The sequence below is a fragment of the Excalfactoria chinensis genome, chromosome 13 (genome assembly GCF_039878825.1).
Source record: "Excalfactoria chinensis isolate bCotChi1 chromosome 13, bCotChi1.hap2, whole genome shotgun sequence".
NCBI lineage: Eukaryota > Metazoa > Chordata > Aves > Galliformes > Phasianidae > Excalfactoria > Excalfactoria chinensis.
The window spans coordinates 12,674,597-12,700,639 of record NC_092837.1 but is presented as its reverse complement, the minus strand read 5'-3'; the positions used below and the strand labels follow the sequence as shown (position 1 = coordinate 12,700,639).

Sequence of the window (26,043 nt, the reverse complement as noted above, 5' to 3'; positions counted from 1 at the left end):
TGGGCCGGCCGAGGCCCCGCCAGGCGCCCGCTCGGCTCTGAACACTGGGGGTCCAGCGGCACAGACCGCTGGCGGCCGCCATCTTGGTGCGGGCTCCGCCTCCGCCATCTTGGGTGGGGCCACCGCCCGCAGACGGGGCAGCGGGTGTTACCGGCCCGGGGAGCGCTGTCAGCCCGCCCCGCTGCCGGGCCGGCACGGCGCTGCTGGGGGCTCCGCAGCGCGTCTCGGCCTGGCTTCGCTCCCGGGCCTACAGTCGCAGGCAGCGGCCGCTCTTGGCCGTCTCCGGAAATAGCCGAATGGCTCTTTCGGGACTCTTCGTGTGCCAATAGGGAGGATCAAGCACGAGGTCCCTGTGAATGGAGTTCGGGTATTTCCGGAGAGCTCTGAGAGTGCTTCGGCTATTTCCGGAACGTGCTCGTGCATTTCCGGGCAGGATAGACGAACGGCTGCTGGCCGCTCAGCCGCCCGGAAGTGCGAGTGGGCTGCGTCACTTCCGGAGGGTGACGGAGCGGCGGGTCAGAGGCGGAGGAAAATGGCGGCGCCTGAGGAGCGGGAGCTGACGGCGGAGCAGACCGAGAAGCTGCTACAATTCCAGGTGCTGTGAAGGGAACGCGGGCTCGTCCTGCCGCCGCTGGGCTGCTGCCGGCCTGCTTCAGGGCTGGGGGTTCAGGCGGACCCTGCCCGGAGAGAGTCCGGCTGTATTGGGGTGCGGGGCCCAGGCTGGGCTAGAGGCGAGAGGGGAGCGACCGTGTTCGTTGTCCCGGTGAGGGTGGGGGTGATCGCTACGGGACTCACGTGGGGCTGCCCTGGGGATCGTGGGATCGACTCTGCTAGGCCGGGGCTTCGTTAAGGGCACAGCCCTGAGTGCTTCGTTAGCGATGATGTTTGGTCGGCGCTCGTTGGCAAGGCAGGAAATGAGCGCTGAGTGAACCCACCGCCTCCGTGCGGGCAAAACTCCCCGGCCAGTCCTGGCCGTTTTAATCAGGTGATCTGGAAACGTCCCTTTCTTGGTAGCGGCAAGTTGGCAAGTCCTTCCTGGCATACTCAATTAGTCCGTGAGTTTCTATGGAGTCCAGCTTATGAGAAAGCCGTATCTAACACATTCAGTGTGATGATGTCTGCCGGGGAGGGCCCCTGGGGATTGCAGTGATCTAATCTCACTGCTTGCTGCATGACGTGGGCTAGTCCCTTAACCTCTGGTTTGCAGGGGACCCAAAAGAGGCAACTGGCAGATGTGCTTATTGGAGAGAAAAGTGCTCTAAAGCTGAACCGCTGCGGCTGCTCAGGGGAAAAGCAATTCATCTGTTCTGCTGTCAGCCAGTGAGAGTTACCTTCAGGTGTCCAGGGTTTGTTTTTTCAGTTGTAAGGCATTATATGGCGTCATGTGGACTGCAGCCTATAAATATTTTTTTCAGATTTTTTTTTCTTATATTCTTTTTTTTTTCCTTATCTTTTTTTAAGGATGGTATCTCAGTTGGTACCTGTAGGTTAAAGGGTCCTTGGAGGCATCCAGTCCTGCTTTCCTCAGCTGATCTAGGTGCAAATGCTCCTCATCATTCCTGACAGTTCCCCAACCTTTATCTTGGAGCCAGGAGGACTGAACAACCTCCTGTGTAATCTAAGGCAGCGTTTTTCTATAACCTTAAATTAGTTGGAGTCTCTTTTTGTAGTATAGAGATCCTGTCTAAACGTTTACCCCAAATTTAGCATGTTGGACAGTCTTCATTTACAGACAAATGAGGTGCAAGAGCATCAGCAATTACTTTCTTGGTATTACTGTTTCCCTGGTAAGTGTATGAGGCTTAAGCTGTCGCTTTGTGCTTCACATATATAAGCAAAATGAACTAGAGGGAAGCTTATGCAGTAAGACATCACAGTGCTGAATCTGGACAGATAGGACCAGCTGCACTCATCAGTTTCCCTGCTGCTATTTTCAAAGCCCTGTGGGCAGCTGTGAAATGAAAGAATCCTGTGCATTTCCTCCTTCTACCTGGGATTACCATGGAGAGCAGACTGGGGACTCGGGAGGAGGATCCATATTTTAGCCCAGCTTCCTGTTGAGCCCCGGTTTGAAGAGAGTGAAACAATTGGACTGCAGAGGGGATAACATTGGCAGTTATCAGACTGCGTGGAGCCTGGTGTGAGAGATGCAATCCAGAAGACTTCAACACCAGCATCCTGCTACCCCATCTCTTATGGTGTGCAGGCTTTGCCCTGGGGCTGTGCAATGGCTGGCTTCTCTGGTGATTCTTTTCTTTAGCCAGACTGTGTATTAAGTAGCACCTGCTGCTTGGGGAGGATGGCTCTGTCTTGCTAAAAGCCGTTTGTATGCTGCTACTGCTGCACAGCACTACTCCTGTCAGCTTGTAAACCTTTCAGGGATCACCACTCTTCAAGAAAGCATAGAGCTGTGCAAAGGAGAGCTGTTTGTAACACACTGCTGTCGTAATTTGTGCAGCGTTCTGTGGTGGCAGAGCTCTGTACTTTGACAGAAGGCATGCTACAGCCATGTGAATAAAGCATAAGGAATTGAGAGAAGAGCATGAGGCAGCAAAGATGAGGAGAGCAATAGTAGGAGGCCGTCTGTAATGTTACATTTAGGAGCCAAAGGGAAAGTGTGGAGAAAGAACTGCTGACTGTCATTCACCCAATAAACAGGTGCTCTGGTTGAAGATACCACTGTCCTTCACTGTCTGCCCTTGTGCTGGAAATCACTGTTTCCAGGTTAGAGAAATGGATGCCTGCTTCTGTCCTGAGTCAGCTGGGTTATTGTACTGTTTAAATACACAGCTGTACAATTTGCATATTGTACAGTTGTAATTGTACGATTGTAAAGTTGACAGATGAGCAGAGGTTATGCAGAAAAGAAGATAAGCAACAAATGCTCACTGATGTTGAGGCTCGCGGTAAGGATGGATGCTCACCAATGCCAAGGCTCACTGCAAAACTCCACACAGGAGCGATGGCATAGGCTGGTCACCTACCAGCCTGCTGTGATAGGTTAATGGTGTGCTTAAAACAAATACAGCATGCTTACATGCAGCAATGGTGGGGATAAACATGAAATAAATAAGCAAGAGTGGTTTGTTGCTTTTTCGATCTCCCATTTGTTGCTGAATTCTTGGCTAACACAAACCAAATGAAACTTGGCAGCCTTGACATCTGTAGAGCAAAACTTCATGTGAGCTGCTTAAGAAAGCTGCGGTGGTGCAGATCTGTTTGGGAGGCAGAAGGAACAGCAAAGCAGCATTCCCAGGATCGCATTATTGATCTGCGCCCATTACATTTGGGCTGATGTCTGTTGTGCTTGTGCTGATGTAAAGGAGTGTTGTTTGCAAAGGAAAAAGTTGGAGCTTATGATACAATCTCTAACTTCAGCTGGGGAAAATCAAACACTCGAGGCCGAAAACCTCTTCGAAGAGGGAAATAAGACACTCCAGAGATCTTTACCACTCAGTGCATCGTGTATCGATCAAAACCTTCATAAATGCATTTGCTCTAATATACAAAGAGAAACTCTTCTGCTAAAGGCTTTTTTGCTGCTTGAAGTCGGATATTCCTTACCATTGGAAACGGGATTTTGTGGGATTTCTCTGGGGTTGGGAATTAAGAGCAGTGCCAGGTAGAGGCCTGTGGATTTGCATCTTTTGTGCAGGGTTTCAACATGGGACCATATCTGCAGAGGGAGAGGATTTCGTAAGTCTAGCATACAACCTTTGTCCATCCAGGGTATTCCTTTGGTCTTTGAAGTGTAGAGTTGCACTTTTCACTACTTCAGGATTAAGGAGGTTTTGGGCTTCTGAGCAGCGTCTCAATGGTGAGAGATACAGAGAATGATATCCAGCAGCAGCTGCGGTGTGTTGTGGGGCAGTGCTCTGTTCTGAGGGCTGTTTGAGAAAGTAATGCTGAACTTTCCTGACTTCTGTTGGACACGGTGTTTTGTCTTCGGAATATTATTATCCATCATCTCAGGCTTGGACCTACACTTGTATGGAGGCTTCTGTATGAGAGCACTAATTCAATGGGATTGGCTTTATTTTTAACTATAGGATATTGTATCTTTTGTCTTTAAAGGAAGGAGCTAATGAGAGACTAGCAGTGAGGAGGAAATATCAATTAGTGACTGATGTGAAGGTACTTTATTCTCTTAATGTTGATGATACTAAATTCATACCTATTTCTTGCCGTTGTGGATTTAGAGTTGGCAGAATAGCCTCAAGATCAATCAGAAATGCCACAAGTAGCGTAGCAAATAGGTTTCAAGTCTCTCATCCCCTGCTGCACTGACACAGTGACTGTAGAAGGTACTGCAGAGAAAACGGTTAACAGTGGTTAAGCATGAATGACCGGTATCAGTATCTACCAGCAAGCTTTGTGTGAATTGGCAGTTGAACCGTCTTCGTGCCGTTGTTGTAATGTGTGCAGGTTGTTCTGAACAGCCCACGTCTTCCTGAACATCCTTCTGTCTCATGGAGCATATCAAAGTAACATTCCAAAAGGTGTTGAGCCGTTAGTTGCCCTTACACAGGGGATTTCTCACTCCTGCCCTGCAGTGTTTTGTGGTGCGGCTTTGCTGATCAGAAGAGCGGTATTTGGGTGGCTTTGTTACTTCTGTTTCATGTTGAGCTCATACATATTAAGATGCTAAGGAAGAAGTGTAGCTGCACCCCTGTGGAGCTGTGCCATTGTAGGAGCTTGTGAGATCAGACCATCAGCGCGGCAGTAGTGCTATAGTGATGACCAGGAAGGGCTGAAGTTAAACCTCATGGAAGTCTCTGGGAAGCTCAGTGAGTCTGCTGAGCGCTGCAGTGATCGTGTCTATTAAACATGTGTTGATAGCTACGGCCGGTTGTTATTTTGGTGCTGTTTTCTGATCAAAAACTGCTTCAACATTTTGCATAATGTAAAAAGGAAGCCCTGTTAATACTGCCCAGAGATCGTCCTCATGGACAGAGATGTGAATGAGATCCTGGATCAGCTGAACATGCAGCAGGATTTCAGGAGCATTAAGGAAAGGTGATCAGAAGTCTGCAAAGTCTTTGCAATAGACACGCTGTGACTCCGTTGTGGAATCAAATACTTGGGTAAATCCCATATCTTCCAAGATGTCCTTTTTAAAAGGAGCGGGAATTCCTGCCCTAATTCTGATTTGTATCTGAAAAAAAAACTGAAGTGAAGCACGTCTTTAAAGACACTTCAACTACGAAATGATGAAGCTGACATAAAAACAAACAGTGTTCTGGCAGCAACAGTGACTTGAAGTGCTTTCCTAGTGACTGCGAGTACATGGTTAATCCCAGTAACACTTTGAGCAGCCCAGTGCTGTCCAGCAGGATGGTTTCTGCCCAGTAGATGGGGAGAAGGTAGAGATCTGTTCAGGCATCATGAGAAAGTAGCCAGGAAATGCTTAAAAGTTAGAACTGAGCTCCGACACTGAATAGGGCATTTGTCCATAGTGTCACTTGGTGTGGATTACTTGAATAGCAGAGACAGTGGGAATATATACGCGGTCCTCCAGCAAATCCTGATTCAGTGTGTTCTTAAATGGTCAGCTTGTCGAGATGGCTTCGGAGGCTTTAAAGTGAAGCCAGAAATCAGGAAAATGACAAGTGGAAGAGAATGCTAACAGCTAATAGGAGCACAAGATGTAATAGAGATTGCACATGAGGATTTATATCAAGTTACTGCCTTGTGTTCACAGAGATCCTCATCTGCATCCTGCAGAACTGCTGTGCTGTAAGGCAGGCTTCCCTGGCACTCAGTTGCTTTTACTCTCCTTCTTTAGGACTTGACTGGCATAGAGTCCATGGACCAATGTCGTCACACGCTGGAGCAGCACAACTGGAATATAGAGGTACTGCTTCATGTGAGCTTTGGGATGGGTTTTCCACAAAGAAATGGGTACGGCTGTTTCCAGTTGTACTGAGTTGTTAAGTGTCCAAAATATTCACACATTCTGTACCCTTCATTGTCTGAAATGTTTCTTTGCTCTTTCTTGTCTTAAAGGCAGCTGTACAGGACCGGTTAAATGAGCAAGAAGGTGTCCCAAGTGTCTTTAACCCACCCCCATCTCGACCGTTGCAGGTCAATACAGCAGACCACAGGATCTACAGCTACGTTGTTTCAAGGCCACAGCCAAGGGCAAGTTATCTTAGAGTGGATTTTGTCTTGTTTCTTTGTTTGCTCTGTGAACAACAGGACATACAAACAGGGAAAGGAGTTGTTTTCTTTACAAGCTGTTACCTCCTTTCTGAGTATTTTCTCTTCTAAAAACAAAACATAGAGCAGCTCCTTCGGCCTCTGTTATTTCTGTAGCCATTTTCTCTGTTGTGTAATTCACAATGAGACAGCCTTCCTCATGTCATAGAATGTCTTCGCTGTTGGTAGGTTCTGTTGGGACAAAGAACTACCTGCTCTTGATGGCAGTGATGATCTCTCTTTTCAGACCCCATAAAAAGCTCAAATTCTCAGGTTTCAGTTATTTGTATTCATGTGTCACAAACATACTTCATGGGCCCTCCTAAGACTTCTCTTAATCGCTCTGTACAGTTAAGAAAACTGAGTGTGAAGTCATTGCTTAGTGAAGCATCACACCAGTTTTCAGATGCGTTACTTAGAATTCATGGTAAACCGTATTAATCACTTAAATTTGGACTTCTCCAAAGCCATAAAGTGTTGCTGAGGTTGGTTTTGTGTGTGTGTGTGCTGATTTGAGCCTCTGTTCTCTCTGTATCCCTGTGTGCTTGATGCTGGTGTATACTTCCATATTTCTACTGGTTCAGTGCCAGATTGGAGACGATGTTCTAATTCTTTCTTTTGTAATTGCAGGGCCTTTTAGGATGGGGTTACTACTTCATAATGCTTCCATTCCGTTTTACCTATTACACATTACTTGATATATTTAGGTAAGCACTTTTTTTCTGCTGACTCATGTATTGATTGCATCAAGGCACACTTAGATCTGGCCGTACCTCTATCGCTTGGATCTTTTTAACTCTAATGACAGATGAGCATTTCCGTTTGTTTGCTCAGCTGACTTAATATGCAGCGTTGTTAAGCACCTACACCGGCAGGAAAGAAAATGTGCTGCAGGGGAAAAAAAAATAGTGCTTTGTGGCTCAGAAAGTGAAATATTTAAGTGGAATTTCAACTCCAGGTGGGTTTTCAGTTTGAGTGCAGAAGGGAGACAAAAGGTGGTGTCAAAGTCTGTCCTGCTGGGCTAGGCTCCAGTTTAACCTGTGCTAATCTGGGGGCCTTTCTGTTGCAGTGGTGTCTTTAGGAGCAGGTGGTGCAATTTGAATTGTAAACATTCAAGGGACTCAATTGTGGTTTTTCCTTCTTGTGAATGCCAGTGTTTGTTTGTGGAAAAGAAAACCCGTTTTTCAGAAGGTCATTGAGCTGAATTTTCAGTGTGCTCTGCTTCCTTCCCAGGTTTGCTCTGCGTTTTATACGTCCTGATCCTCGTAGTCGAGTTACTGACCCAGTGGGTGACATTATTTCATTTATTCATATGTTTGAGGAAAAATATGGGAGGATACACCCTGTCTTCTACCAGGGAACTTACAGCCAGGTCAGTGTTACATGTCATTGTGTAGATGTGGGGGAGATGAAGAGTGGGGATCGTACCACATGGTATCAGAGCCTACATGGCAAAACCACTTCTTGAAGTCCAGTGTTTTGTCTCCAAACTCTTCAGCAGGGAACTGGGAGAGTTAGTGAACAAGTGTATTAGAAATCCGGTGTCTGCCAGGCTTGATAACGTGCCAAGCCTGCAAAGTTGGAAAGCAAAGCTGCTCTGACTGTTCCTCGACCGTCTGTGTGGCTCTGTAGCCAACAGCTATTCTTTGTAATCCTGTCTTTGTTTTTGTAAACTGATGTGGTGTGCCAGAATCTGTCCTTCTGTTCACCAAATTGGGATTGACTGCCTGGGCTTGTATCATAATGTAACTCCAGAATTTGGTGCAAGGCCTCAATATTGAAAGAGGGAGCCACTCAAGAAATAACGTGAGGTGAGAGTTCCAAATGCTAGATCTGGGCTGGTAGTGCTCGCTGGTAAGGAAGGATGTCCCCATGGGTGCTGCCTCTTCTGCAGCTTCTCTCAGCCTGGCCAAGAGAAGGGCCTCCTGCAGAGCATTCCAGCAGGCGGTTGGATCAGCATTGCTTCCCGAGTGCCAAAGAAGAAAGTGGTGTCTGTCTGTTCCATGCTGCACAATGATGGAGCTTGCTGCCTCCACAGCTCTTCTAGGCCTCTCTGTCTTGCCTGGAATCCAAACTTAAATAACCATGGATTGGTTGGGCTACCAAAACTAAATGCCAGTGAAACAAGGAGTTTGTTGTACACTTATTATGTGGCCTTGTTAAGAAGTGCTCCTGGGTGGGTGGAATCCACAGATTGTGTATGCAAAAAGTTTTGTTGCTGAGTTTGTTTTGCTGGGGCCCACAGCATTATTGAGTTGGCCTCTTTGTTTTTCTTTAAATGTAACATTTTCATTTGATGTGGTCTGATGACTGCATCCTGTACAGGCTCGAGTGGAAGGCTCAGCCTTACCTGCTGCGAGTCTGAGGCATGAAGGGAGGGTTGTTTGCTACCAGCTCAGCCTGGTGGGTAGGTGTAGGGGTGTCAGCTTGCATTGCTGTGTATCCAGCTCTGAGTTCAACATTCTCCAAAGCCACATCCTGAAAGGAATGTGGAAGAGCATAGTTGTTGTCCTCTTAAATGAGGGTTGAGTTGGAAGGTCTGGTATGTTCATCCTCTGTTTGATGCCTCATTAAAACCGGTTATTGGCGGAGTAATGGCCCAGGTGAACTTTGCCAGGTTGTTTCACACAAGTCTTGTGGGTGCTGCTTTCCCTTAGGGACCCTGTAACTTTACCTTCTCTGTTTTTCTGCCAAGGCACTGAACGATGCCAAGCGGGAGCTGCGCTTCCTGTTGGTTTATCTTCATGGAGACGACCACCAAGACACGGATGAATTCTGCCGGTAGGTAGGAATGTTTTCCAAACTGTTGTCCTTGGACCTGAAGTACAAATTTACTCACATCATCTCTTCTCATCCACTAGCAATACGCTGTGCGTACCTGAGGTGGTTGCCCTCATAAACACTAGAATGCTCTTCTGGGCTTGCTCAACCAATAAGCCAGAGGGATACAGAGGTAAGTCTGCTCATCCTTGGCTTTACCTTTACCCTGTGATCTCTGGGACAGGCCAGATGCTCTTTGACAGATGTATGTGTTTGAAATGCTCTGCTGGTTTCTGTGCAACAAGATGAGAACGTCACAAGGCTGCATGGGAAACTACATGCTGGTTTTTGTGTGATATCTCGTAGGGCCTGGTTAATTGCAGAGGAATACTTACTGCTCTCAACCTCAACTGTTCCATGTGTTTCTGGGCAGTCCTAATTGCATGTACTTAACTGCAGGTGTTTAAGCTCCTCTCAGTGGCTTGTTAGTGGGTGTGAACTTAAAACCCCCTGACCTGCCCATCCCCTGCCTCAGGATGATCTGTCTCTGGCAGAGGTTATCTAATTTTGTTCTAAAATGTCTGTGGTGAACATTCTTCCCCATTACAGTGTCTTCCAGAGCGTAGCCATCCTTAATACCAGCCATCCTTAATACCAGCTGTGTTTTACTTCCTGCACTTTAAACCCAGAGCTTCTTGTCCCATTTTGAACGTCCATTCAGAGCAATTTATTTCTTGCTTACATTCAAGAAACTTTTTAGAGCTTGAAAGTTGGTTGTTTTGGTGTTTGTTGTTGGTTTTGTTTTTCCTGTCCCCTTGCTGTCTGTGTTCCAAGCCACCGCCTCGTTCTGCTCATTTATCAGTTTTCAGTTGACAAAAGGAAACCTCTGTGGCTTTTTCTGCTTTGGAAGAGATAGTGGCTCTGGAATCTGCTCTCCCAGGCTGTTGTGATGAAAACATTTGTGCTGTGCCCCTTTGATCCTTCTGGAAGGGATGACGATTGTGCCTATCTTCCAGTTTCCCAGGCTCTGCGGGAGAACACGTATCCATTCCTGGCTGTGATCATGCTGAAAGATCGCAGAATGACTGTAGTTGGGCGGCTAGAAGGCCTCATCCAGGCTGATGACCTTATTAATCAACTGATGTTCATCATGGATGCCAACCAGACGTACCTGGTGTCTGAACGCCTGGAAAGGTATGACAGGACCTGAGCTTCCATAACGCCAATCTTACAGAGACAGGCTCTGCTCTGCCCCATTCCTCCCTTCAGATGCTATATGTAGACACGTAGATCAGTGTCTCCTGTTCAGTAACACAGCCCATGATCTCTCCTCTTCCCAGTGGGAGCTCTGGTCTATAAATTCAGGAGACCCGGTAGCTGGGGAGTCTGATGTGTTGCCCATACAGGCCTGTTACTGAGAGGTGAGGCTGAATGTTCTGCTGTTTTATGCAGCTGGAGCAAACCTGTAGTGTGCTGGAGCTGCAGCTGAAGGTTGGAAATAGGCAGCAGGAGCCAAGCAGGAGTGAAGGAGTTGGAGGAGAGCTGGTGTTTGCAGCCAGCTTCTTTTTGAGCGGTGCCACCTAGATTGGCTGTCCTGAATTCTAACAGCATTTGCTGCATTGCTGCTGCTGCCTTGCTAATGTGAGCTGCTGTTCTTGATAGCTCTATAGGAGTAATTTGCAGACTCTATTGTAGGATGTCACCTGGTTTCCTGCCTGCTCCTTCTCTGTGGAGGATCCTATAACACGTTTTGATGCTCCTGGCTTCTGAAATGAGTGAGGAGTTAATCTGGTGGAGATAAAGCCATGAGGAGCATAAAGTGCGATGCTGAGATTTTAGCCACTGCTTATGTGGCATCTGTCTATTCTGGCAGACTGCAGCGGGTGACAGATCTTTTGTTCAGTTAATCTCTGCTCAACCTAGGGGAGGAGTTTGTGTGCCAGGGAGTGCAGACACTCAGCTTCCCTTCTGGGAGCTCATGGTACTGTGTGCTCTAAATGAACTATTACCCGGTGCTCCTGAGAGTTTGAGGCTGTGCTGTTGGCCTGCTTTGCCTTCATTGTGGGGCCTGCTAGCCCTGATCACTTCCTGCTCATCTTTGTAGGGAAGAGAGGAACCAAACCCAAGTACTGAGGCAGCAACAGGATGAGGCTTATTTGGCATCCTTGCGTGCAGACCAGGAAAAAGAACGTAAGAAGAAGGAAGAACGAGAGAGAAAGAAGAGAAAGGAGGAGGAAGTGCAGCAGCAAAAACTAGCAGAGGAGAGACGGCGACAGGTGAGTGCAAACTGCCTGCTGGGAAGGCTGCGCTTTTTGGGTGCTGGCGGTGTGTAGGAGCAGTGTCTGCAGTAGGATTTTCCTGTCAGACTGGAGTTGCTGGTCTTGCTTGGGGCTTGTGCATCCTCCGAGCCTCCTGGAGAAGCTGTGCTGCAAGGGACGAGCATAAAGGTCAGCTCGGTGCACACCCATTGCTCCTTTGCTCCTTACTTGGTACTTTGCAGACGCTGCAGGAGGAGAAGGAGCGGAAGTCGGAATGCCTTCCTCCTGAGCCACATCCTGATGACCCAGAGAGTGTTAAGATCATTTTCAAGCTGCCCAACGATTCCAGAGTGGAGCGGCGATTCCACTTCACGCAGTCATTGACGGTGAGCTTGGGGCAGAGCTGGCAGGCTGCTTTTCATTGTGGGTTGGGTTCAGAGGTTCCACAAGTGGCTTGACAGAGCTTTAGTTCCATTGATATTGCTTAGAGTTGTTTCTGGGTAAGGAGGGTTCCTTTGGATCCGATCTCTTCAATTTGGAAGAGAAAGATTATGGAAAAAAGATGGAACAAAAATACTCTTCTGAAAAGCTGAGACTCTCGTTGCTCCCTGTTAAATATGGAGTATAGGAGGAGCCAGAGGTGATGTTCTATGATAAGTCTGGTTTCACGCATGCCAGGACGATGGCTGCGTTGTGTCTATAACATGGAGGGGGTGAATTTGTGACCTTACCCCCCCCATGAGTTACCATTCCTGCATCCCAGCTGCATCATCACTCCCCGGCTGGCACTTATTTCTGTGCTCCTTCCCCAGGTGATCCACGACTTCCTGTTCTCCCTTAAAGAAAGCCCTGAAAAGTTCCAGATTGAAGCCAACTTCCCTCGCCGCGTCCTGCCCTGCCTCCCTACAGAGGAGTGGCCCAACCCCCCCACGCTGCAGGAGGCCGGACTCAGCCACACGGAAGTCCTGTTTGTGCAGGACCTGACGGACGATTGACTTTTTGTTTTGGTTGTTGTTTGTTTTGTTTTGTTTTTTTTCCAGAAGACACAAAATTGGACAAGAAAAATTCAGATGATTATTATTATAATACGATATTTTTTTTTAAAGACTGCGTACAAATGAGGGATCAGAGACCACGACGCCTGCGCCGGCTGTGCTGCCTGTGCACGCTGGCAAGAGGAAGTGTGTGCACGTCCTCACACAGCCATGTACACAGCCATCCCCTACGCTCGGAGGGCAGAGAGGGAGGGGATCCGCTGTTGCCCCTCTCCCTTCCTAGGGGAGGAACAGGAATGGCAGCTCTTGGTAATTATTGCTTTTATTGATGACAAGAATAATAAAACCCCAACAACCCCGTTATCTCGTGAGGATTTGATGCTCTGCTGCTCCTGCCAGCCAGAAGATCGGGCACCTGAATGTGCTGGGAGTGGGGTTTGGGAAAGGGCTGGACAAGAATCTCTTCAGCTTCCCTCTCTGTATAAATAGTTTTCTTTTAATATTTCTCTTGCTTTGTAATGACCAAAGGAGAATGGGGTTGACTATAGTATTAACTTTTTGATAAAGAGCTGGTTCGATTCTTACCTGTGTGGGACCTTGCCCAGGGTTCTTAGCCTGCGTAGTGTAATAAACTCTGCCTCTAGCATGTCTGTGCCGATGCTTTCTGCTTCTCCCACCCTGCAGCGCTGCCCGGCTCAAACAGGGCACGGTGGAGGGGAGTCCTGCTGCAGCTCTGTGGCTGCTGCTCACAGCACTCACCCAATTTCTGGCCCGCTTTGAGGCCACCTCTTCATTCATTGGTTATATTGGCCCAGCAGGACTGCTGGAGACAAATGTATTATGTACAGCGGGGGGGGGGTCGCTGCTGGGCCGTCTGCCTCCAGCATCCAGCGTGCTTGTCCTGAGCAGAAGGGAGAGCCCCCATTGTTTGCTGAGGGATGGGGGTGTCCTTGGGGAAGGCAGAGGGGAGTATGGACAGCACAGAGAGGTGGGGGGGGGGTTGTAAGGCTGCTACGTGAGGGGCTTTTCTGCTGGGGGAGCTGCTGGCCACGGGGAGAGGGAGCAGGGCATCTTCCTTCCCCATGGCTTCTCCCACTCGCTCTGGGATGGATGGCTATGGGATGGATGGCTATGGGATGGATGGCTATGGGATGGATGGCTATGGGATGGATGGCTATGGGATGGATGGCTATGGCGCTTCACTTGGTGCAGCCACTATGAGACACGAAGGGGAGAAGAGGGCAGCCCCCTCCTTGCTCACATTGCAAAACAAAGACCTTCCTCCCTGAGAAACACCAGCTCCCTTTCAGCCCATGGTGGCAGCAGCTCTAACCCTAAGCCCAACCTGCACCCCAAGGCGACCCAACCCAGCCCTGCCTGTCCACAGCACGACAAGAGCCGGGCGCAGCGCCTTGGTATACATCATACATTTATTAGTGAATATCCCTCTCAAAATCAGCCACGACATTAAAAAAAATAATGATTGCACTACTTGGTCAAGCAGAACTAGCAACTTTCATCTTAAAAAAAGTACAAATCTGTTAAAAATTTCAATCAGTATAATACACATATATATAATACAACAGACTAGTTCATGTTAAATGCTACAAAACCAAGATGATTCCAATGGAATGGAAGGAAAAAAACAAAACAAAAATAAAACCAAAACAAACATAAAAACAAACCGAAACCGAACACTTTGTTTAGAGCTTTAAGAACCTTTTTTTTCTTCTTTTTGTTTTTTTTTTTCTATATATTAGCCTTTTTTTGTTTCGTTTTTGTTTTTCAAATACATACATGGGGGGGAAAAAATGAGGTAACTGTAAAATGTGCAAGTAACAGAGCAAAAAAAATTATATATATATATTTATATATATATATATATATATATATATAAAAACTTTCTAACACAGAACACGCGTCCTGGGAGCCGCCGGGGAGCAGCGCTCGCTCCGGAGACCCACGGACTGGTATATAGAACAGTAAACAGTCCACTATCCCACCACAGGAAATCATTGGTAAACAGTGGTATCTACAGCGCAGTCAGCAATCACAAACACCCTAAATAATTGGTTTCTTTTATTTATTTTTTTTGTCGGGGTTTTTTATTTTTTTTAGTTTTTTAAATTTTTTTCTTTTTTTTCTTTTTTTTTTCCTTTTTTTTGTTGTTTTTTTTTTTTGTCTTTTTTTGTTGTTTTTTTCTCTTCTGAAATGATACTTGTAGCTGCTCATTGGAATAAATTCTGCAGCACACGAGCTGTGAGCTTTCGAGTCGCCGTCAAAGGACCGTAAGGCTTTCCTGGCTCCCTGGGCACCGCGAGGGCGGGAGGGGTCGTGGGGGTAGGACTTGGGGGGGGGCGTCTCCGGGGCGCGATGCCGCCGCGCGGCACGGGGACTCCTTTGGTTCTCTGTCACTGAGGGTCGGGGGGGGGGGGGGGCCGGGATCCTGCCCAGGGGGCACCGAGCCCAGCGGTGCCGGCGGAGCGGCGGGGTCTCGACCGGCCCCGCAGCGCCCCGCCTGCCGGGCTCGGCCGCCCTCCTCGCCCCTCGCCTTCTCCGCCGAGGCCCAGCCCCGCCGCCCGGCCCCGCCCCGCGGGTAGCGGCCCCTCGCACGCACCGCCGCGGGGACGGCCCTGAAAGCCTGACGGTCCTGCAGTGGCGTTGCGGACATGTGCAGTACAGTGCATGGCAGTATCAGCTGAGCACAAAAACCCCTCTCCCCACCCCCCCTCACCCCACAGCCGGCTACACGTAGCCAAGACCACGTTCCAAGCTGGTCAGACATGCATGCATATTTGTGAACATTTACATAGGGCTGGCGGCCGCGCGCGGAGGCTCCCAGGCGTCGGCAACGCGGGGAGGGCGCTCCGTCCTGCCGCCTCCCCCCGCCCCCTCCCCCCCTTCCTCCTCCTCGCTAATTAATCATGCAAATCGCCTCGGGCCGCACCGCGGGGCAGCGTCCGACGGGAAACGCACCGCGCCGTCAACGCAAAACCCCGCGCTGCGCTGCGCCGCCCGGCCCGCAGGACGAGGCGCTCGGGAGCCCCGGGGGGTATAACCGGGACAACGCGCAGAGCTCAACGCAACGGGCCCGGCCGCCTCGCCGAGCACGGAGTGAGCGGGGCACGGGGATGGGGATGGGATGGGATGGGGCCGTCCTCCCGCCTGGGAAGGACGCGGAGCGGAGCGGAGCCCCACGTCGGCCCCAGCCCCGCCGGCACCCGGCTGCGGTGCGCCGCCCTCCGGCTCTTCTCCTGCCGCCCAGGGGAAGAGCGGCCACGGAACCAAAGAAACGCGATGGGAAAAGGAAACCGAAGAGGAAAAAAAAGAACCAAAACCAACCTACCCTACAACCAAAACAAAACGGGGAGGGACGGGGAGGGGGGGAACGTTAATAATAATTCCTAGCGGAGTACAAAGACCTGCAAAGTGATGGAGCGGCGACGGCGTCTTTGGAGTGCGGAGGACACGGAGGACACGGAGGACACGGCCGCCCGCCACCAGCACTACAGCGTTCAGGCCCTGCAGCGGCGCTCCGTGCCCGGCGGAGGAGGAGGGCCGGCCGCAGCCCGGGCTGCTCAGCGCTCACCACATCCGAGGAGAGGCTCTGGGGGGGGTAAGCGCACGGCCGGGCCCCGGCAGCGGGCAGCATCCCCCGCCCCTGGCCCGACGTCCTCATCCTGTAAGGAATTGTGCGGCTCGGCGCCCGCCGGCCTCAGTCCGCCTCCCGCTGCACCTCCGACGCGTCCGCCCGGCAGATGGGGCACGTGCGGTTCGCCTATGGGGGAACAAGGAGAGGAGAGGGGCGGTGAAACGGGGCTCCCAAAGGGACCGAAGCCCCACTGGGGTCAGGGCTGCCCGCGGCCCCATCGTCCCACCTTTAACCATTTGTCGACACACTTGGCGTGGAACTCGTGGTTGCAGGGCAGGACGCGGAGCAGCTGCCGGGCCTCGAAGTCGCTGAAGCACACGACGCACCTGGGGAGGACAGAGTGAGCCCGGCCACAGCACCGACCCTCCTCCGACCCCCCCACGCCCCCCGCCCAGCACACGCAGCTCACTCACAGGGTCTGCTCGGACTGGTGGCTCTCGGGGTTGAAGCGGTACGACGGGAGGTGCTCGATGTCTGCTTTGGTGAGTCCCCGTGGCTTGGCCTCCCCCAACCGCTCGGCCAGGTTCAGTAACGCCTGCGGGGAGACGCGGACGGCTCAGCCCCGGTGGAGCCACCCCGACATGCCGAGGTCACCCCGCGGGGCGGCGGAGCCACACACCTCGTAGTTCTCCATCTCCACGTCATCCACATCCAGGTCCAGGCTGATCGTGGGTCCCACGGCCGTCGGCGACACGGGAAGCATAGAGCTGCGTGCGGGGAGGAGGGGGCCCTCAGCGTGGGTTCCTCGGTGGGGACAGAAGCACCACAGCCGCCCCACGCCTCCCACATCCCCCCCAGCCCAGTACTCACAGGAAATAGGGCAGGAAGCTCGGGTAATACGGAGGGGGCGGCGGAGGGGGCGGCGGGGGGGGCAGCGCCTGCTGCAGCCGGTACCGCTGGGTGTTCAGCCGCCGGGGCATCATGTGGGGGTATGGCTGCGGGGAGAGACCGGGGCTCAGGGCCGTGCCCACGGCTCCTGCATCCCTCAGCACTGAGACGGGGACTCACCACGCCGAATGGCAGCTCTTGGTGCAGCGGGTCGTGGGGGAGGTAATGCAGCGGCACGGAGGGGGAGAGCGTGGGAGCGTGGTGGGACGGGGGGTACGTGAAGCCGGCGATGGGGTGCTGCTCCCCTCGCAGGTCCACATCATTGTCTATCCTCTGCAGAGGCTGTAGGGGAAACTGTTAGGCTGGAAGGCGCGTCCCAGATTTCACCCGCTGGCCTTAGCACGGCACTGCACCCCGCACATCACACCTGGGGGGCCGCACAGAGACCCCACTCTCTGTTCCAGGGCCCCACGCCTGGCCAACAGAGCCAACACCTCCCCAGTCCTACCCCGACTCACCATTCGTGGGTGCTGGGCTTGGAGAGGCACGAACTGCCCCAAGGGAGCCATGTGGGGCGGCTGGTGGGGGGGCACTGGCGGCGGGGGCGGGTGCAGGATGTAATGGTCGCTGGAGATGATGGGGGGGAACGTCTGGTAGGAGACTGGGAGCTGTTGCATGGCGCATGCCTGGATCAACTGCAGGGTTTGGAGAGAAATGGGGGTCAGGGGCACTGCTGCCTGCCTCAGAACATCAGATGGTCCCCACAGCCCCCGCGCTCCAGGGCGGCATCCGGGCAGCCTTTGGGTACATCACCCCCAGGTGTCCCCTTCTCCATTCCACCATGACTCACCGGGGGCGGGAGGCAGCAGAGCGGGTAGTGCTGTCCACTGAACATCACTGAGCATGCTGGGAGCTGCTGGGTGCTGCACCCAGGGATGTGCTGGCTGGTGTGGATGGGGAAGCCTTGCGTCGTGACGGTGGTGACCGTGTAGGAGAGGGGGACGGGTCCCTGGTGCACCTGGGGACAAGGCACAGAGGATGAGGGCAGAGGACACGGTCCCAGCTGGGCTGTCCCCATCCCGGAGGGGCAGCAGCAGGACACGAAGCACCCAGCACTGGGATGCAGGCGGCATCCTGCTGGGCTCCATGTGAGCTTCAGACCTCGCTCTGTAACCAGCTGACAGTCAGGGTGACATGGGCTCCCACCACCACCACCATAGGGGACCGCAGGACATATCATACCGTGCCATAGAGCTGGCTCTGGACACCACGGTACAGGCGCAGGGTCAGTCTCAGCACCAGGGCTGCTCCTGCACCACCTACCTGGTCATGAAGATCCACCATGAATGGGTTCTGGTGGGGCGGGTGAGCGGCCGGGTGCAGCATTCGTGGCGGTGTGCTGGGGAGAGCGTAGGCGCGGGGCTCATCTACAGGGATGTGCGGCTGCTGGGGGAAGGCAGGGTGCAGCTGGGTCTCATCCTGGCCCAGCAGGGTTGCCAGAGGTCGGTCGCGTCGTCCCCACTGACGCCTGACAGGGGGGCTGTGGGGCCAACGCAGGAGAGAAACAGAGCAGGAGTGACCCCCGGGCAGGGCCAGCGCCCAGCGGTGCAATGCTCGGGGCTGAGCCCCTCGTCTGGCTGCCAACCTCCAGCTCCACTTGCCCTGTGTGTGCCACCACCCTGCGTCCTCAGCACGGGACCCCCCCAATGTTCCCCTTGGCTGCGCTCCCCACCCTGAGCTCCCCCGACCCACCAGGTGCTGGTGGTTGCCCCAGCAGGCTGTATAACCCACAGTGTGTCCCCACACAGGCACAATGGCCACTGGGTCTCCGTGCTGCCCCATACCTTCGCCGGAGGTGGTCAGGGCTGCTGCAGGGTCCCCCTGAGAAACGACGTTGGTTAAAAGGGGCAGAGGGAGGCCGCCTATTCACTGCCAGTTCCCATGGTCGCATTGGTGACGTCGGGAGGCGGATGGACACGCGGGACCTCAGGCTCCAGGCAGGGCGAGACACCAGCACCTTGGATCCTGCGAGAACAGCAGCGGGTCATGGCCTCTGTATGGCCTCAGGATAGCACAAACAGGAGCCCCAAATCCTCCCTGATATGGGATAGGCAAGAGGTGTAGAGCTGACTCCAGGCAGCAGCCTCACCCCAAGATGTGCTGTGCAGCCTGAGCCCAGCACTGCCCAGCCCACTGCCCTGCCACCCAGACCTGGGCCCACCACCACTCCTGGGGCTGGAGACAGCAGAGCCCAGCCCCCATCAGATACCCAGGCAGCATCCCTGTGCTGTGTGACCTCCCCATGCAAGACACCGAGTGAGACAGAAGCACATGTTTTTGGCATGGAGAAAAGCAGGCTGGTGGCTGCAGCACTGCTCTGAGCTGCTGATGGGACTGGGTACTCCCAGTGTGTCCACAGCCAAGCAGGCTTCAGTGCTGCCCTGGGAGCGCTCCGTCCTGCAGGGCTCGTGTGTCTGCTCTGCGCCCTCTGCAAGCTGCCAATGCAGCACTGTCCCACCACCCTGCACCCAGCTGGGCCAGCGTCCCCATGTCACTGCCATGCAGCAAAGTGCCACCACTCCCAGGAGGTTCCCACACCTGGGGCTGCACATTCTCCAGCTCCACACCCCCCCGTGTCCCTGCAGCACCAGGCGGCACAAGTTCCGACCCAAGCAGCTCCAGCCTCAAAGCCATCCCCCCAAACCCAGCTGGCGGCCGCCTCCCCGCACAGTGCTGCAGCCCTTCCTCCTGCCGCTCCATGTGCTGGGCATGCGGGCACAGGCTGAGCGTGAAGCGCCCTGAGCCCGGCAGCAGCACAGCAGGAGGCTGGGGGAGCCCCCCGAAGGACAAACGGCCATGTCACTCCAAGGGCTCAGCCTGACGCTGCGCGGAGCGTCTCCTGCTACTCTCACGGCAGCCCGGGATGCTGGTTCCGAAGCCGAGAGCAAATCTCTCTCCTTCGGGATAAAACAAAGCCGACACAGCAGGAGCCCCCGGAGCAGCCCGCGCTCCCACTGGGCTCCCACCGCCGCGGGGCGCAGAGCTGCTGCTCCGGGATCCCCCCCGTGTCCCCGCTTACCGCCCCGCATCACCCCACGCACAGCGGCCGTGCCCGGACCCCGCGCGACCCTCGCGGTCAGTCAGCACCTGGAGGCCGCAACAACAGCCGGCACGCGGTGGGGGCGGACACGCGCGGCCGAGGCTCGGCGGCCACCGGGCACGGGAACAAAGTTAGCGGCGCTCGGTGCCATCTGCTGGGAGCCGCCCGGGGATCGCCGCCCGCACGGCCCCGCGGGGACGCGGCCCCAAGCCCCCCCCCCCCCCCGACGGCCTCCGTCCCCACGGCGAGCGCGGGGTCACGGCACGACCCCGCCACCGCCTGAAGTGCCGCCCTCCGCGCCGCAGCCCCGACGACCCCGGGGGGCCGCAGCCGCCACGCACGGACCCTCCGAGCGGGGCACGGCCCCGGAACGCGCCGGGGCTGAACGGAGCTGTGGCTTTAAGAGCGGCCGCTCCGGGGCCATGTGCTCGGCGCCAAACAAAAGCAATAACAAAGGCGGCCCCGGGCCCCGCCGCGCCGCCCCGGGGCAGGTGTCCCCGCCGGTGATGGGGGGCTGTCGGGGGGCGGCGCCCGCCCCCGCCCCGCTCCCGGAGCCGCTCCCCCCCGCCCTCCGGACCTACCTGCACCGCCGGCCGGGGCCAAGCTCGGGGAGCCGCCGCGGCGCCCCCGCCTCCTCCCGCCGCTCTTTGTTCGCCGACGCCGGGCCCGGGCCTGCCGCCCCCCCCCACCCCGCCCCCCCCCCCTTTTCCCTCCCGCCCGCCTCCCGCCCGGACGGCCCCCTCTCCCCGCCGCTGCCGCCGCTGTTTCCGGTGCCTCTTTGTTACCCGCGGCTCGGGGCGGGCGGGCCGGAGCTGCCGCCGCCGGGGTGCGGGAACGGGGGCGCGGCCCCTTTAAGGCGCGGCGGCACGCACCGGGCCGAGGCACAACACTCGGAGGCCTCGGGGGCGCGCGCGCCTGGCGGGAGGGGAGGGGGGGAGCGAGCGGGCGGCGCGGCGCGCGCGCGCCCCACGTGACCAGGCGTGTCACGCTCCGCCGCCATCTTGGAGGCGCGGGGCCGTGCCGCCACGCGGGGCAGCGCCCCCCCCCCACATCCCGCCCCCCGCCGCGCGGGAGGGGGCGGTGTCCTGGCAACCGAGGAGCGGGGGGGGCTCCTAGCAACGGGGCCCGAGCGGGGCCTGCCCCACGGCACGACGGGCCCCGCCACCTCTCTTACCTGAGGCCTCGTCCCGTTCTCCGTTCCCTCGGCCGCTCCGTGCGGACGGTCGATCGGCCGCCCCCGCGCTCCTGCCGCGAGGCGCGTGGAAACGCGGGGAGAAGCGAGAAGGTGGGAGCGGAGCTGCGCCGGCACCGGGACCCGACGAGCAACCGCGTCCCGCTCAGGGCCGCTCCCGCTTCCCGCGCCCACCGCCTGCCGGGCACACGCGGCATCTGTGCCCGGTTTGTTCGCAGAGCCCGGTCCGGCCCGCCGCCTCCAGACGGGCTGCCGCTCTCTGCGCCGAGTTAAACCGGCACCGAACTCGTTGGGAGAACCCCCGGGACACACCGAGGGCCCGGCCGGGAGCCGCCAGCCCGGCGGCCGCGCCCCGGCACCGCGCAGCACCAGGCCGAGCCCGCGGGCGGCACGGCCCGAACCGGGAGCCGCATCCGTGCCGGGCCGCCGCCTTACGGCACGCCGAGAAAGTCGCAGGTATGAGAGGCAGCCAGCTGCCAGCACTGATGTCACGGCTGTAACACAGCCCTCCCCTGACAGCTGGGCTTTAAAGTGCTACCAACCAAAAGGGAGCTGATGAATTTGTAACGTCACCCCTTTGAAAAGCAAACCTCAGAGCCGTGGCGATGGCTGAACGATTCGGAAGGCTCAGCATCATCACCAGGAGCGGCTGGGCTCCGTCCTGCCCCCAGGCCCCTCTCAAGGCCACTTCGCCTGCTCTCACCCCCTCACCCGAATCACATACAGCAGCCTCAAGGCTTCCCCAGGGCATAGAGCACTCGGGCAAACTGCCTCTGCCCCAACAGCTGCTCCCATGCCTGGGCAGAGGGCGCAGCTGTGACGGGTCAGACTGTTCAGACACATCCAGAAGGGAACAGCCCAAGAGCTGATATCACCCTCAGTGTCCGCTATTGGCTTCAGGAGCCGGGGATGAAGAGGGAGATGGCACTTTGAGCTTGCTACTATTTCCTGGCAGAGATAGCAGTGCAGCTATACAAGGTGGGCAGGACACAGCCTGATCCCAGGCACAGCACAAACAGCACACGGAGGCCTAGATGCCAGATAACTGAGCAGACACTCCCTCCCAGCGTGTTCCAGCAGCACCAGCTCCCCCGTGGCCAGCAGCTATCGATGTTCTCAGGACAATGGTGGGAGAAGCAACCGATGGAACGCAGCTCTCTGCTTGTGCCCGGCCAGGCCAAGTGGTTCTGGTGGCACACCGTGTGCCTGTGCAAGCAGCCCCTGCAAGGACGGAGCACATGGAGGTGGCTCAGCTCACACCTGCCCTGTTCTCTCTTAGGGTCACAGCAGTACACACAGCCACTCATAATACATCACGCTGCTCCAGACCTCTGCCACCATATAAAAGGCCACTGCTGACTATCGACGTGACAGCATCCTGGTGTGGACTTAAGCCTGGAGGAACACAACAAGGAGCCCAAGTGACAGCAGCATTAGCCAGTGCTTCTGGGCCAGGACAAGGGCTCGAGTCCATTCATCTGCCCTTCACCAGTGACACTCGCTACAGCCACTGAGCCAAATGACACCTCCAGTGAAGCTCCCTACCTGTGAAGGCTGCACATGCCCAGCTCTTGTCACAAAGAACTGTATAGAATGAATTCAGGCAGCCCACAGCCCATCCTCTTCCTCACAAGAGCCAGAGGTCAGCACAATAGGAGCCTGCTTGAGCCCAGGCTCTTTGCGACACCATCTGCTGCTACAGACGTGCCACCTCCCTGGCCCCATATATAGGTCAGGTCTGTCACAGGATTAGCTGGGACGATTGGAGTGATATGAGGAAAACTCCCACTGGAAGCAGGCTCTCCCCAGCCTCTCCTGAACACTCAGCATGCCATGGGCTTCCAGTCCTACTCTCCCCAGCCCCTCCAACAAGTCCAGGAGAGACCCTCCCCTCCCCACCATCTGCAAATCAAGTAAAAAGAAACTGGTCCCAGGCACCACGGAGTGCCCAGCCTTTGGGGAGGGACAGCAGGAGGATCCCCACCCTATCCAGAACCCGACAGAGACCGGGTGACGTGGGACACCCCAACATCAGCAGGTGCTGCACGGTGAGGTGCTTTCCTGCTGGGGAGAGGAGCTCCCTCCCCGCTTTGCACACCTTGGTGGAGCTGAGTTCTCTGGCAGGGGAGGCAAGGACGCCTTCGCTGCCATCGCACACCACCCACTCCCACCCCCGGGCTGCCAGCACTCCCATCAAACGCCTCCAGCCACACGCATGGAGACGCTGACATGAGGAGCGAGGAGCTGCACAGGCAGCGGAACTGATAACACCCAGTTTCCTGTCGATCTCTCTCCCACGTGGATTCTCTGATGTCTAATAGCAAGGCTGAGCTGCAGTGCAGAGGGAGAACTAGCAGTCTCTCTTCCTTCCCAGACCTTTGAAATAGATGCTGCACTGCTGATCTTAACTGAAACCAGCCAGAAAGTTCAAAGCAGAGAAAGGACTCACAAATAAACAGTAAGCTTGCGCAAGCCTTCATTTCCTTAGGACAGGAATCTGCAGACATGTCTCCACCTTTCTTCATCTGCCCTAGAAACAGCTGCACGACCTAAGCAGCGTGACCAGGTACCTCTGGAGCTCAGCAGCAGCCAGCAATGGGAAGCACCCAGGCTCAGCCAGCCCATGGGGTGCTCCAGCCCAAGCAGCTGTCAGAAGGCGTTCAGCAGCCCATGGTGGCCCTGTCCCATGGCCACAAGCACTGAACCATGCTCACCTCCATCTCCTTCCATCCTACCGCAGGCAGCCCCACAGCTCAGCTGTACATGGGCAGGTGGAGAAGAGCCAGCACTTCACATTCATCCCTACTTGGCCACCTGAGCAGCCCCCAGGCCCTGCCACTCCTCCCCTTCACGGGGCACAATGCTGCTCCATTCATACAGCTCTGTCTTAAAGCAGAGACTCCACCTCCCCCAGACCACAGCTACCCAAGGGAGCAGGGGTACAGCCTGCATCCCTCACCCACCACCCTCTGCAAGCATCCCACCCAGCCCACCCTGCACAATGCACCAGGGGCGGCCTCCAGACACCTCCCTGCTGCTTTGCCTGCTGGGCACAGGCCGGATGGCTCACACTGCCCTTCTCCTTCTAGCAGCAACACCTGGCAAAAAGGACACAGGCAGAGCCAGGAGCCGATGGATGGCAGCAAGCAATTCAGCAAAACAAAACGCCTCTTGAAAGCGTGGGTGACGGTCAGGAAGTTGGGTTGGGTGCTTTGTTTTGCATTTTAGGAAGCCTGCAGGGACACCGACAACCTGCAACGATGGTTTTCAGAAAGGAGCTCGGATCCATTTACAATTTACAGCTGCTATTTGCCCTCTTTTGTCCTTGGTTTACAATTTGCCTGGGCTCTGCTTTCAAGATGCGCTGAAACAGGCACTGACCGCTGCCTTAAGCACGAAGGAAGTTTGCTGCCATACCTCCCCCAGTACATCACTCACTGAAAACCCCACACCAGCGCCTGGGGATGGTTTTAAGAAGGGGGAAAAAAAACCACCACGATTTCCAAGCTGACAGCCCCTGTGCACAAAGCGCGACCGTGCAGTGACAACAGAGCAGCCTGGGGCACAGGAGCCGGCTGACCTCTGCTACAGCTCTCGCCGCCACATTTGTATTGTTCACCACTCGCCCAAAGCGCAGACACACAGAGAAAAGCAACTCAAGCACTCGGATCAAAAAGCAAACACAGCTGGGGAGCCGCACCGGCACAGCAGGGAAAAGGCAAGCTGCTGGAGGGAAGCAGGCTCTGCGCCTGCCTGGCTGGGGGAGGAAGAAGCGGAGCCAAGCCCCCTTCCTTGAGCCACACAGTGAGATGCTGGAGCCTGAGGTCACCTCGAGGCAGGCTCAGCCCAGAGCAAGCAGCTCATCACACACAGCACGGCCAGTCCCTCTGCTCTCTGTGGTCAAGCGTGAACCTGCAAGGTACACAGTAGCCAAGGGAAGGCCGGGGTGAGGCCACCATTGGAAGAATAAGGCTCCCGAGGCGCAGGCTGTGGGCAGTGCTCCCCTTGCTCTTGCCTCGCACGCAGCCCTTCCAAAGCAGCCCACTCTAGGACACCTGGTTGAGCCGATCAGCCGGCCAACCTTTCCTCCAGCACCAGGCAGGTGATGAGCCGCATTTCTACAGCTGGGAGCCAAGGGACGGCGGGCAGGTGCCGTGTGCCAACAACTCGCTTCACAGATGAAAACCCAACAGCATCAAAAAGCTCCGCGCTTTGCAGCCGACAGCCAGTGCTGGCTGCCCAGCCGTGCCCCGCGGCCAGGCTCACGTGACTGCCAAGTGGATGCACACAGTAGGAGTGGCTGTAGTGACAGCCTTACTGTGTCGGACACACATCTAAGCCCAGCAAATCCCAGCGCTCTGCAGCGCTCATTTACAAACCCCACACGCTCTGCACAGGTACACAGGCTTCAGCAAGAGCTCAGTGGAGATATGGGACCCTCTGATGCCCAGGTCTGTGCCACATCCTGGGCAGGAACAGCCCTGCTTCGAGACAGGAGCCCACCCTGCATCAACACCACTCCATGATGTCAGTGTGCTCCTGCCCCATGGGTATTCAGTGGGGACACCTGATGGGATCAGTGGGACTCACCCCATCCCACGGCTTTGTTTCACACCAAGCTTCTGATGCAGGACTTCAACAGCGCACACCTGGATGCAACGCCACGAGCCAAAGCCAAGGCTCTACCTGCTGGCTGTTACTTCATTCCTCTAACAGGTCCATAAAACAGCGCTAATTAAATCTCTCCTAAACTCTCTTCCATTTAAAATAAAAATCTATAGTCCCTATTTCATTAGCTGGCTCCGGGTTTTACAGCTTGATCAATTCCCCTCACAGAGCCCCAGTCCCAGGCAGGCAGACGCAAACAAACAGCGAGCAGCTTCCACTGTGCAAATCAATGGGGATTTGCAAAGTCTCCTCTCTCAGCTCTTTGTTCTGCACTTGCTGAGCGGAGCCGTGCGGCACATCAGGTAGGGGCGCTGAGCTCCACTGCCCGTGGGAACATCCCCTCCAGGAGCCAGATGGGGCACGCGGTGCTCCCTCCAGCAAGGGGACAAACA

General features: G+C 55.2%; 2 protein-coding genes across 2 annotated transcripts; one reads left to right on the top strand and one right to left on the bottom strand.

Moving 5' to 3' along the window:
* The first annotated feature begins 1 nt into the window (after position 1).
* Positions 2 to 13,627, top strand: FAF2 (Fas associated factor family member 2). The gene is made up of 11 exons (XM_072348514.1): positions 2 to 595; positions 5,786 to 5,854; positions 6,007 to 6,141; positions 6,829 to 6,905; positions 7,432 to 7,570; positions 8,894 to 8,979; positions 9,060 to 9,151; positions 9,975 to 10,152; positions 11,063 to 11,234; positions 11,459 to 11,602; positions 12,029 to 13,627. Exons 1-11 carry the CDS (start codon positions 533 to 535, stop codon positions 12,209 to 12,211), a joined length of 1,338 nt encoding a protein of 445 aa, XP_072204615.1. The 5' UTR covers positions 2 to 532; the 3' UTR covers positions 12,212 to 13,627.
* Positions 13,623 to 20,791, bottom strand: RNF44 (ring finger protein 44). Its single transcript, XM_072348513.1, is given in 14 exon segments — positions 13,623 to 15,989; positions 16,090 to 16,189; positions 16,277 to 16,398; positions 16,483 to 16,570; positions 16,674 to 16,798; positions 16,872 to 17,033; positions 17,210 to 17,386; positions 17,542 to 17,709; positions 18,015 to 18,231; positions 18,536 to 18,716; positions 20,373 to 20,532; positions 20,535 to 20,630; positions 20,632 to 20,752; positions 20,754 to 20,791. Coding segments are annotated over 14 exon segments (1,818 nt in total). The 3' UTR covers positions 13,623 to 15,926.
* Positions 20,792 to 26,043: the final 5,252 nt, after the last annotated feature.